This window comes from Triturus cristatus, chromosome 9, assembly GCF_964204655.1.
Source record: "Triturus cristatus chromosome 9, aTriCri1.1, whole genome shotgun sequence".
NCBI classification, from domain to species: Eukaryota; Metazoa; Chordata; class Amphibia; order Caudata; family Salamandridae; genus Triturus; species Triturus cristatus.
This window is the reverse complement of record NC_140592.1, coordinates 7,502,763-7,516,018: the sequence shown is the minus strand read 5'-3', so window position 1 is coordinate 7,516,018 and position 13,256 is coordinate 7,502,763. Positions and strand designations below refer to the sequence as shown.

The window sequence follows — 13,256 nt, the reverse complement described above, 5'->3', positions numbered from 1 at the left end:
TTGCATCATCCACATGGTCTCTTTGTTGTTTTAGTTACACCGTGGACATGGGCGGAGTGCGCCTTTCCCTCTCCGGCTGCAGTCACATGTGTGAGAAGAAGATCCTGGTGAGCTACTGCTGCCCCGGAAGGTGGGGGTCGGATTGTCATGGTACGTTGCAACAGTTTCTTTTTTTATTCACCAGTGCAACAGGAAAACCTGTTTATTTGAAGTATTAAATACAATAGATGTTATTGGGAATAGTGTAGAGACACCTGTGACCAAAAAAGCAGAAAGCCTCAGTGTGTTCTAATCACATCAATGTGGTTAATTAAGGTTTGCTTTGTGTTGAGAGGTCTTACCTCCCTCAAACATATTTTCCAGAGTTTGCAGAGTTAGCCCCCCGTATTCAATGACACCATGTCTGGTTATGCTATCTGTTGTTGTATTCTGATGTCATTATTTCGCGCATTCATAAATTGATATCGGGGTATGCAGAATCTTGCCAGTGCCACTCATCCATTGATATCGGGTATGCAGAGTCTTGCCAGTGGCACTCATCCATCGATATCAGGGTATGCAGAGTCTTGCCAGTGGCACCCATCCATCGATATCGGGGTATGCAGAGTTTTGCCAGTGGCACCCATCCATCGATATCGGGGTATGCGGAGTCTTCCCAGTGGCACTCATCCATTGATATCGGGGTATGCAGAGTCTTGCCAGTGGCACCAATCCATCAATATCGGGGTATGCGGAGTCTTGCCAGTGGCACCCATCCATCGATATCGGGGTATGCAGAGTCTTGCCAGTGGCACCCATCCATCGATATCGGGGTATGCGGAGTCTTCCCAGTGGCACTCATCCATCGATATCGGGGTATGCAGAGTCTTCCCAGTGGCACTCATCCATTGATATCGGGGTATGTAGAGTCTTGCCAGTGGCACACATCCATTGATATCGGGGTATGTAGAGTCATGCCAGTGGCACACATCCATTGATATCGGGGTATGTGGAGTCTTACCAGTGGCACCCATCTATTGATATCGGGGTATGCGGAGTCTTGCCCGTGGCACACATCCATCGATATCGGGGTATGCAGAGTCTTGCCAGTGGCACACATCCATCGATATCGGGTATGTAGAGTCTTCCCAGTGGCACCCATCCATTGATATCGGGGTATGCGGAGTCTTGCCAGTGGCACACATCCATCGATATCGGGGTATGTAGAGTCTTGCCAGTGGCACTCATCCATCGATATCGGGTATGTAGAATCTTGCCAGTGGCACTCATCCATCGAAATCGGGCTATGCGGAGTCTTCCCAGTGGCACTCATCCATTGATATCGGGGTATGTATAGTCTTGCCAGCGGCACTCATCCATTGATGTCGAGGTAAGTAGAGTCTTGCCAGTGGGTCCCATCCACTGATAGCGGGGTATGTAGAGTCTTGCCATTGGCGCTCATCCATTGATATCGGGTATGTAGAGTCTTGCCAGTGGCACTCATCCATTGATATCGGGGTATGCAGAGTCTTGCCAGTGGCACACATCCATCGATTTCGGGGTATGCAGAGTCTTGCCAGTGGCACTCATCCATCGATATCAGGGTATGCGGAGTCTTGCCAGTGGCACCCATCCATCGATACCGGGGTATGCAGAGTTTTGCCAGTGGCACCCATCCATCGATGTCGGGGTATGCGGAGTCTTCCCAGTGGCACTCATCCACTGATATCGGGGTATGCAGAGTCTTGCCAGTGGCACCCATCCTTCGATATCGGGGTATGCGGAGTCTTGCCAGTGGCACCCATCCATCGATATCGGGGTATGCAGAGTCTTGCCAGTGGCACCCATCCATCGATATCGGGGTATGCGGAGTCTTCCCAGTGGCACTCATCCATCGATATCGGGGTATGCAGAGTCTTCCCACTGGCACCCATCCATTGATATCGGGGTATGCGGAGTCTTGCCAGTGGCACACATCCATCGATATTGGGGTATGTAGAGTCTTGCCAGTGGCACTCATCCATCGATATCAGGTATGTAGAGTCTTGCCAGTGGCACTCATCCATCGATATCGGAGTATGCGAAGTCTTCCCAGTGGCACTCATCCATTGATATCGGGGTATGTATAGTCTTGCCAGCGGCACTCATCCATTGATGTTGAGGTAACTAGAGTCTTGCCAGTGGGTCCCATCCATTGATATTGGGGTATGTAGAGTCTTGCCATTGCTGCTCATCCATTGATATCGGGTATGTAGAGTCTTGCCAGTGGCACTCATCCATTGATATCGGGGTATGCAGAGTCTTGCCAGTGGCACTCATCCATTGATATCGGGTATGTAGAGTCTTGCCAGTGGCACCCATCCATTGATATCGGGGTATGTAGAGTCTTGCCAGTGGCACACATCCATTGATATCGGGGTATGTAGAGTCCTGCCGGCGCACTCATCCATTGATGTTGAGGTAAGTAGAGTCTTGCCAGTGGGTCCCATCCATTGATATCAGGGTATGTAGTCTTCACAGCGGCACTCATCCATTGATGTCGAGGTAAGTAGAGTCTTGCCAGTGGGTCCCATCCATTGATATCGGGGTATGTAGAGTCTTGCCATTGGCGCTCATCCATTGATATTGGGGTATGCAGAGGCTTGCCAGTGGCACACATCCATCGATTTCGGGGTAAGCAGAGTCTTGCCAGTGGCACTCATTCATCGATATCAGGGTATGCGGAGTCTTTCCAGTGGCACCCATCCATCGATATCGGGGTATGCAGAGTTTTGCCAGTGGCACCCATTCATCGATATCGGGGTATGCGGAGTCTTCCCAGTAACACTCATCCATTGATATCGGGGTATGCAGAGTCTTGCCAGTGGCACCCATCCATCGATATCGGGGTATGTGGACTCTTGCCAGTGGCACCCATCCATCGATATCGGGGTATGCAGAGTCTTGCCAGTGGCACCCATCCATCGATATTGGGGTATGCGGAGTCTTCCCAGTGGCACTCATCCATCGATATCGGGGTATGCAGAGTCTTCCCAGTGGCACTCATCCATCGATATCGGGGTATGTAGAGTATTGCCAGTGGCACACATCCATTGATATCGGGGTATGTAGAGTCATGCCAGTGGCACACATTTATTGATATCGGGGTATGTGGAGTCTTCCCAGTGGCACCCATCCATTGATATCGGGGTATGCGGAGTCTTGCCCGTGGCACACATCCATCGATATCGGGGTATGCAGAGTCTTGCCAGTGGCACACATCCATCGATATCGGGTATGTAGAGTCTTGCCAGTGGCACTCATCCATCGATATCGGAGTATGCGGAGTCCTCCCAGTGGCACCCATCCATTGCTATCGGGGTATGCGGAGTCTTGCCAGTGGCACACATCCATCGATATCGGGGTATGTAGAGTCTTGCCAGTGGCACTCATCCATCAATATCGGGTATGTAGAGTCTTGCCAGTGGCACTCAACCATCGATATCGGGGTATGTGGAGTCTTCCCAGTGGCACTCATCCATTGATATTGGGGTGTGTATAGTCTTGCCAGCGGCACTCATCCATTGATGTCGAGGTAACTAGAGTCTTGCCAGTGGGTACCATCCATTGATATCGGGGTATGTAGAGTCTTGCCATTGGCGCTCATCCATTGATATCGGGTATGTAGAGTCTTGCCAGTGGCACTCATCCATTGATATCGGGGTATGCAGAGTCTTGCCAGTGGCACACATCCATTGATATCGGGGTATGTAGAGTCCTGCCGGCGCACTCATCCATTTATGTTGAGGTAAGTAGAGTCTTGGCAGTGGGTCCCATCCATTGATATCAGGGTATGTGTCTTCACAGCGGCACTCATCCATTGATGTCGAGGTAAGTAGAGGCTTGCCAGTGGGTCCCATCCATTGATATCGGGGTATGTAGAGTCTTGCCATTGGCGCTCATCCATTGATATCGGGTATGTAGAGTCTTGCCAGTGGCACTCATCCATTGATATCAGGGTATGCAGAGTCTTGCCAGAGGCACTCATCCATTGATATCGGGGTATGCAGAGTCTTGCCAGTGGCACACATCCATCGATTTCGGTGTATGCAGAGTCTTGCCAGTGGCACTCATCCATCGATATCAGGGTATGCGGAGTCTTGCCAGTAGCACCCATCCATCGATATCGGGGTATGCAGAGTTTTGCCAGTGGCACCCATCCATCAATATCGGGGTATGCGGAGTCTTCCCATGGCACTCATCCATTGATATCGGGGTATGCAGAGTCTTGCCAGTGGCACCCATCCATCGATATCGGGGTATGCGGAGTCTTGCCAGTGGCACCCATCCATCGATATCGGGGTATGCAGAGTCTTGCCAGTGGCACCCATCCATCGATATCGGGGTATGCGGAGTCTTCCCAGTGGCACGCATCCATCGATATCGGGGTATGCAGAGTCTTCCCAGTGGCACACATTTATTGATATTGGGGTATGTGGAGTCTTCCCAGTGGCACCCATCCATTGATATCAGGGTATGTAGAGTCATGCCAGTGGCACACATTTATTGATATTGGGGTATGTGGAGTCTTCCCAGTGGCACCCATCCATTGATATCGGGGTATGCGGAGTCTTGCCCGTGGCACACATCCATCGATATCGGGGTATGCAGAGTCTTGCCAGTGGCACACATCCATCGATATCGGGTATGTAGAGTCTTGCCAGTGGCACTCATCCATCGATATCGGGGTATGTGGAGTCTTCCCAGTGGCACCCATCCATTGATATCGGGGTATGCACAGTCTTGCCAGTGGCACACATCCATCGATATCGGGGTATGTAGAGTCTTGCCAGTGGCACTCATCCATCGATATCGGGTATGTAGGGTCTTGCCAGTGGCACTCATCCATCGATATCGGGGTATGCACAGTCTTGCCAGTGGCACACATCCATCGATATCGGGGTATGTAGAGTCTTGCCAGTGGCACTCATCCATCGATATCGGGTATGTAGAGTCTTGCCAGTGGCACTCATCCATCGATATCGGGGTATGCGGAGTCTTCCCAGTGGCACTCATCCATTGATATCGGGGTATGTATAGTCTTGCCAGCGGCACTCATCCATTGATGTCGAGGTAATTAGAGTCTTGCCAGTGGGTCCCATCCATTGATATTGGGGTATGTAGAGTCTTGCCATTGGCGCTCATCCATTGATATCGGGTATGTAGAGTCTTGCCAGTGGCACTCATCCATTGATATCGGGGTATGCAGAGTCTTGCCAGTGGCACTCATCCATTGATATCGGGTATGTAGAGTCTTGCCAGTGGCACCCATCCATTGATATCGGGGTATGTAGAGTCTTGCCAGTGGCACACATCCATTGATATCGGGGTATGTAGAGTCCTGCCGGCGCACTCATCCATTGATGTTGAGGTAAGTAGAGCCTTGCCAGTGGGTCCCATCCATTGATATCAGGGTATGTAGTCTTCACAGCGGCACCCATCCATTGATGTCGAGGTAAGTAGAGTCTTGCCAGTGGGTCCCATCCATTGATATCGGGGTATGTAGAGTCTTGCCATTGGCGCTCATCCATTGATATCGGGTATGTAGAGTCTTGCCAGTGGCACTCATCCATTGATATCGGGGTATGTAGAGTCTTGCCGGCGCACTCGTCCATTGATTTTTGAGGTAAGTAGAGTCTTGCCAGTGGGTCCCATCCATGGATATCAGGGTATGTAGTCTTCACAGCGGCACTCATCCATTGATGTCGAGGTAAGTAGAGTCTTGTCAGTGGCTCACAAATACCAGAATATAGTTATTAGAATTTCCCATAAAGATCGAAATAGGAATAAAAGTAATCTTGAGACCTATCGCGTTTGTAAGATTGTGTAATACCAATACTCCATACAGGGAGAGTATTGGACAAATGAAAAACATGTGGGCATTGCTGGCACCCAGTGTCTACATCTAGAACACTGTCTTTTCATTACAGAGCGCACATACCATATAGATATCCTTGCATGGGTGATATAAAAAAAAACTTTACTGTGGTATGGTCTTGTTTTTGATTAAATGGAAATATGGATGGGCTTTGCAAGGGAGCATAAGACTGATTCTAGAATGATATCCATGTTTGGCCATATTAACCATCTTGTCCCCCAGTCACTGTTCAGATCTTCGAAGCTCCTAGAGAAGCCTTGGTAATATGTGGAAATAATGGATTGTAGACATTTATACTGGAGTTTCAAATGTACAAGTGGTTCTAATTGCTGTTTATCTAATGTTTTGATGAGGGAGTCCCAGACCTGCAAATAGCTGAAGAATGTGCGGTTGGGGATCTTGAACTCACTCATGATTTCCTGGAATGACTTTAATATCCCTTGACGGTTTCATTGACATAGCTGCTGGAGTGCGGGTTTGACTAAGATCAACTCATCGAGGCTTGGAGTCTAGGGAACATTGAAGGATTATCCAGATGGACGTATGTTCGTGAAGGCATGGAGTTTGTTGAAGTTGGTTCATATTATAACAAGAATTCCAGAGGTTTGCAACAACCTTGAATTTTACATGTCTAGGATGATATAGGGGTCTGAGAATCTAAACAGAAAAAATCTGTAGGAGGTGAAAAAAATAAACATTGGTGAAGGCAGGTATGTTACTAAAGTCATCTTGTATCAGCTTAGGTCGGTGGTTAGTTAAGGCACCCAGTAGTAAGCGTGAAGGTTAGGCCAGTCACCTTTTACAACAGGATTTCTAAATGTCTTAGTGCACGTCTTGGGTTTATCTGCACCCCGATAAAGGAGGAAGTGGTGACGTCTTTTCTTTTAAGAATTGATGAAGGCAAGCGTATAGGAAGGGTGTGAAAAAGAAGATATCAAGGTTTAGGCAGGAGTAGTGTTTTTCTGAGATTAATTCAACCAATCGGTGTCAGAGGTAATTTCCCCCCATTTGTTAGATAACTGATCTGCCTCTTTAATGACAGACTTGTCATTTGTAGGTTGGTGACAGCCATATCCCTAAATAATGAATTTGAGAGACATCAAAAGGCCAATAAAAGGAATCTAAATCGTTTCTTTGTCTAGTTTACAACAACCTGACGTAGCAGCAAATTTTAAGGTTTGTGACGTTTCAATGACAATGAGACATCAGTGGTAGTAATCAATGTGCTGTCGGCATTTGGTAAGGCTTGCTGTCCCTTGAGAACATGTTATTTGAGGCATATCATATGCATTTGGAGGGATTTACGATTGATCGCTATATCTAAGCATAAAAAAGGATGACAGAGGGCAACTTTGATGAATGCTCCTAGGAATATTAAACGGAGGCGAAGAATAATTGTCATTTGCGACCACAGCTTGGGTAGTTAGTAAAGCTCTTGATTCAACCTCATAAATTGTTTAGGAAATGCTAGGCGTCCTATGAAAGCCCATAGAGAGGGCTACTCTACCCAGTCAAAGGCTTTTTCAGCATCCAGAGCGACTACTGGTGTTTGATGCCTATGAAGCTTGTTTGAGCATTGTGAACAGTCGAGACGATGGGTGAAGTGAGTCTGTGAGGTACAGAGGTAGCTCATTAACAGTGGACATCATAGGTCGTGTCTGTGAGGTACAGATGAACCTCTTGAATAGTGAGCAAGTGAGTCTGGAAGGTAAAGGTAACCTTGTGAACATGGATTGTGACCTCTGAAGTGAGTCAGTGAGGTACAGATGAACCTGTTGAATGATGGGCATGATGGGTAAAGTGAGTGTCTGAGATACAAAAGATACACTTGAGTGATTGAGGTGACCGCTGAAGTGAGTCTGTGAGGTTCAGCTGAGGCTGGTGAATGATGGAGGTGATGGGTAAAGTGAGTGTAAGGTACAAGGACCAGATGAGGCTGGTGAATGATGGGCAGTATCAGTAAAATGAGTCTCTGAGGTACAAGGATACACGAGTGATAGACATGACTAGTGAAGTGAGTCGTGAAGTTTAGATAAACCTGATGAATGATGGGTAAAGTGATTCTATGAGGTAACAAGAGGATACACATGAGTGATAGAAGTGATCGCTGAAGGGAGTCTGTGAGGTACAGATGAACCTGGTGAGTGATGGGCGTGATCAGTAAAGTGAGTCTCTGAGGTACAAGGATACACATGAGTGAATACACACAAGTGATTGACGTGTCTTCTGAAGTGAGTCTGTGAGGTTCAGATGAAGCTGGTGAATGATGGCTGTGATGGGTAAAGTGAGTGTGAGGTACAAGAATGCGCTAGTGATAGACGTGACCACTCAAGGGAGTCAGTGAGGTACAGATGAGCCAGGTGAATGATGGCTAAAGTGATTCTGTGATGGTACAAGGATACACATGAGTGATAGACGTGACATCTGAAGTGAGTCTGTGAGGTACAGAAGACCCTGGTGAATGATGTTCGCAGAAGACTCAGTGACTCGCGGGTTGCGAGACGCCTGACAGCTAAAGTGGGTCCAGAAGTGCAGGTGGCCTGTGGCTAGCAGTGGTGTGAGAGTGCCAGGTGCCACCAGAGTCCCTGTGGACAATGCCATGGTTGATGTGATGTTAAAATATAGGCATTGTCTCACAAACCCCTTCACTTCTGTTCAATTTCTCTGTCCCAGAATGCCCTGGCGGATCGAAGACTCCCTGCAGCGGACACGGTACATGCCTGGAAGGTGTGACAGGAAACGGAACCTGCCTGTGCGATGTGAGTAGAACTTGCTATTGTGTGATGGGGAGGACATGAACCATACAGCACAGGACTGATCGGTGTGCCTTCTGCGAGGGATGCTCAGTCCTGGAAACTCGAAGGCGCGTCCTCAGCATGTTTAATGTTTGTGTGTCAGCTCCTGGCGCACAGCTCCCGAGGTGTGTCATAATCAGTGTGACAGCTACTCGTATTCAGTGTGACAGCTACTCGTATTCAGTGTGACAGCTGCTCGTGTTCAGTGTGACAGCTTCTTGTGTTCAGTGTGATGGCAACTCGTGTTCAGTGTGATGGCTGCTTATGTTCAGTGTGACGTTTGCTTGTGTGATGGCTGCTCATGTTCAATGTGATGGCTGCTCATGTTTAGTGTGATGGCTGCTCGTGTTCAGTGTGACAGCTGCTTGTTTGACGACTGCTTGTGTTCAGTGTGACGGCTGCTCGTGTTCAGTGTGACAGCTGCTCATGTTCAATGTGATGGCTCCTTGTGTTTAGTGTGACGGCTGCTCGTGTTTAGTGTGATGGCTGCTCTTGTTCAATGTGATGGCTGCTCCTGTGATGGCTGCTCGTGTTCAGTGTGATGGCTCCTTGTGCTCAGTGTGACGGCTGCTCGTGTTCACTGTGACGGCTGCTCGTGTTCAGTGTGATGGATGCTCCTGTGACGGCTGCTCGTGTTCAGTGTGATGGCTGCTGCTGTGACGGCTGCTCGTGTTCAGTGTGATGGCTGCTCCTGTGACGGCTGCTCGTGTTCAGTGTGATGGCTCCTTGTGTTCAGTGTGACGGCTGCTCGTGTTCAGTGTGACAGCTGCTCGTGTTCAGTATGATGGCTGCTCCGGTGACGGCTGCTTGTGCTCAATGTGATGGCTGCCTGTGTGATGGCTGCTCGTGTTCAATGTGATGGCTGCTCATGTGCAGTGTGACGGCTGCTCGTGTTCAGTGTGTTGGCTGCTCCTGTGACGGCTGCTCGTGTTCAGTGTGATGGCTCCTTGTGTTCAGTGTGACGGCTGCTGGTGTTCAGTGTGACTGCTGCTCGTGTTCAGTGTGAGGGCTGCTCCCATGACTGCTGCTCATGTTCAGTGTGATGGCTGCTGCTGTGACGGCTGCTAGTGTTCAGTGTGGTGGCTGCTCCTGTGATGGCTGCTCGTGTTCAGTGTGATGGCTCCTTGTGTTCACTGTGACGCCTCCTCGTGTTCAGTGTGATGGCTGCTCCTGTGACGGCTGCTTGTGCTCAGTGTGATGGCTGCTCGTGTTCAATGTGACGGCGGCTCATGTTCAGTGTGATGGCTGCTCGTGTTCAGTGTGATGGCTGCTCCTGTGACGGCTGCTTGTGTTCAGTGTGATGGCTCCTTGTGTTCAGTGTGATGACTGCTCGTGTTCAGTGTGATGGCTGCTCCTGTGACGGCTGCTCGTGTTCAGTGTGATGGCTCCTTTTGTTCAGTGTGACGGCTGCTCGTGTTCAGTGTGACGGCTGCTTGTGTTCAGTGTGATGGCTCCTTTTGTTCAGTGTGACGGCTGCTCGTGTTCAGTGTGACGGCTGCTCGTGTTCAGTGTGACAGCTGCTCGTGTTCAGTGTGATGGCTGCTTGTTTGGCAGTGGCTTGTGTTCAATGTGATGGCTGCTCCTGTGATGGCTGCTTGTGTTCAGTGTGAAGGATCCTTGTGTTCAGTGTGACGGCTGTTCGTTTTCAGTGTGACGGCTGCTCGTGTTCAGTGTGATGGCTGCTCCTGTGATGGCTGCTCGTGTTCAGTGTGACAGCTGCTCATGTTCAGTGTGACGGCTGCTTGTGTTCAGTGTGAGGGCTGCTTGTTTGACAGTTGCTTGTGTTGAGTGTGATGGCTGCTCCTGTGACGGCTGCTCATGTTCAGTGTGTTGGCTGCTCGTGTTCAGTGTGACGGCTACTCAGGTTCAGTGTGAGGACGGCTCGTTTTCAGTGTGAGGGTTGCTTGTTTGACAATTGCTTGTGTTCAGTGTGATGGCTGCTCCTGTGATCGCTGCTCGTGTTCAGTGTGACGGCTGATCATGTTCTGTGTGACAGAGGCTTGTTTGACAGCTGCTCGTGTTCAGTGTGTCGGCTGCTCGTGTTCAGTGTGTCGGCTGCTTGTGTTCAGTGTGTCGGCTGCTCGTGTTTAGTGTGACAGCTGCTCATGTTCAGTGTGATGGCTGCTCGTGTTCATTGTGTCGGCTGCTTGTGTTCAGCGTGACAGCTGCTCGCGTTCAGTGTGATGGCTGCTCGTCTTCAGTGTGATGGCTGCTCGTGTTCAGTGTGATGGCTGCTCGTGTTCAGTGTGACGGCTGCTCGTGTTCAGTGTGATGGCTCCTTTTGTTCAGTTTGACGGCTGCTCGTGTTCAGTGTAACAGCTGCTCGTGTTCAGTGTGATGGCTGCTCGTGTTCAGTGTGATGGCTGCTCCTGTGACGGCTGCTCGTGTTCAGTGTGACGGCTGCTTGTGTTCTGTATGACGGCACCTTGTTTGACAGCTGCTCGTGTTCAGTGTGATGACTGCTCGTGTTCAGTGTGATGACTGCTCGTGTTCAGTGTGACGGCTGCTCGTGTTCAGTGTGACGGCTGCTCGTGTTCAGTGTGACAGCTGCTCGTGTTCAGTGTGATGGCTGCTCGTGTTCAGTGTGATGGCTGCTCGTGTTCAGTGTGACGGCTGCTCGTGTTCTGTATGACGGCGGCTCGTGTTCTGTGTGACGGCTGCTTGTTTGACAGCTGCTCGTGTTCAGTGCGACGGCTGCTCGTGTTCAGTGTGTCGACTGCTCATGTTCAGTGTGACGGCTGATCATGTTCTGTGTGACAGAGGCTTGTTTGACAGCTGTTCGTGTTCAGTATGACAGCTGCTCATGTTCAGTGTGATGGCTGCTCGCGTTCAGTGTGTCGGCTGCTCGTGTTCAGTGTGACGGCTGCTCATGTTCAGTGTGACGGCTGCTCGTGTTCAGTGTGACGGCTGCTCGTGTTCCGTGTGACGGCGGCTTGTTTGACAGTTGCTTGTGTTCAGTGTGATGGCTGCTCCTGTGACGGCTGCTCGTATTCAGTGTGGCGGCTGCTCGTGTTCTGTGTGACGGCAGCTTGTTTGACAGCTGCTCGTGCTCAGTGTGACGGCTGCTCATGTTCAGTGTGAGGGCTGCTCCTGTTCAGTGCGAGAAATGCAAAAACAACAGTTGATGGACAGAATGCAGAACAATGTCATACATTCACCCCAGTACAGAGATCTGGGCCTAAATCCATCGTTTTTTTGCTCACCATGCCGTCCCAGTTTGCACCCAGCCATATGCAAATCATTCTTGACCCTGTGCCTCATGGGAACAGTCCAGCCCGAACTGCCAAGCCAGGTCCTCCCTGGACTGGAAACAAGCATCCTAGGACCGGTTTTGGGGTTTCACCCCTCATCAATCAGGATAGCTTGATTCCAGTGGCATGGAGAGCACGGGACCCACATCTAGGCATGCCCTTCCCACTCAGTGTAACGGCTGCCTGTGTTCTGTATGACGGCACCTTGTTTGACACCTGCTTGTGTTCAGTGTGATGACTGCTCGTGTTCAGTGTGACGGCTGCTCGTGTTCAGTGTGACGGCTGCTCCTGTGATGGCTGCTCGTGTTCAGTGTGACGGCGGCTTGTTTGACAGCTGCTCGTGTTTAGTGTGACGGCTGCTTGTTTGACAGCTGCTTGTGTTCAGTGTGATGGCTGCTCCTGTGACGGCTGCTCATGTTCAGTGTGACGGCTGCACGTGTTCTGTGTGACGGCGGCTTGTTTGACAGCTGCTTGTGTTCAGTGTGACAGCTGCTCGTGTTCAGTGTGACGGCTGCTGGTGTTCAGTGTGACGGCTGCTCGTGTTCCATGTGACGGCGGCTTGCTTGACAGCTGCTCGTGTTCAGTGTGATGACTGCTCGTGTCCAGTGTGATGGCTGCTCGTGTTCAGTGTGACGGCTGCTTGTGGTCAGTGTGACGGCTGCTCGTGTTCTATGTGACGGCGGCTTGCTTGTCAGCTGCTCGTGTTCAGTGTGATGGCTGCTTGTGGTCAGTGTGACGGCTGCTCGTGTTCTATGTGACGGCGGCTTGCTTGTCAGCTGCTCGTGTTTAGTGTGACGGCTGCTTGTGTTCAGTGTGACGGCTGCTTGTGTTCAGTGTGACGGCTGCTTGTGTTCAGTGTGTCGGCTGCTCGTGTTCAGTGTGTCGGCTGCTCGTGTTCAGTGTGACAGCTGCTCGTGTTCAGTGTGACGGCTGCTTGTGGTCAGTGTGACGGCTGCTCGTGTTCAGTGTGACAGCTGCTCGTGTTCAGTGTGACGGCTGCTTGTGTTCAGTGTGTCGGCTGCTTGTGTTCAGTGTGTCGGCTGCTCGTGTTCAGTGTGTCGGCTGCTCTTGTTCAGTGTGTCGGCTGCTCGTGTTCTGTGTGACGGCGGCTTGTTTGACAGCTGCTCGTGTTCAGTGTGACGGCTGCTCGTGTTCAGTGTGACGGCGGCTCGTGTTCTGTGTGACAGCGGCTTGTTTGACAGCTGCTCGTGTTTAGTGTGCCGGCTGCTCGTGTTCAGTGTGACGGCTGCTTGTGTTCAGTGTGTCGGCTGTTTGTGTTCAGTGTGTCGGATTCTCGTGTTCAGTGTGACGGCT

At 50.3% G+C, this 13,256-nt stretch overlaps 1 protein-coding gene across 1 annotated transcript in view; it reads left to right on the top strand.

The window, feature by feature from the left end:
• STAB1 (stabilin 1) overlaps nucleotides 1–13,256 on the top strand; it is a 1,212,756-nt gene that overhangs the window by 206,521 nt on the left and 992,979 nt on the right. The window contains exons 4-5 of the mRNA XM_085624210.1: nucleotides 35–150; nucleotides 8,570–8,655. Of these exons, the coding sequence (XP_085480336.1) occupies nucleotides 35–150; nucleotides 8,570–8,655 (202 nt within the window). The remainder of the gene's footprint in view (nucleotides 1–34; nucleotides 151–8,569; nucleotides 8,656–13,256) is intronic.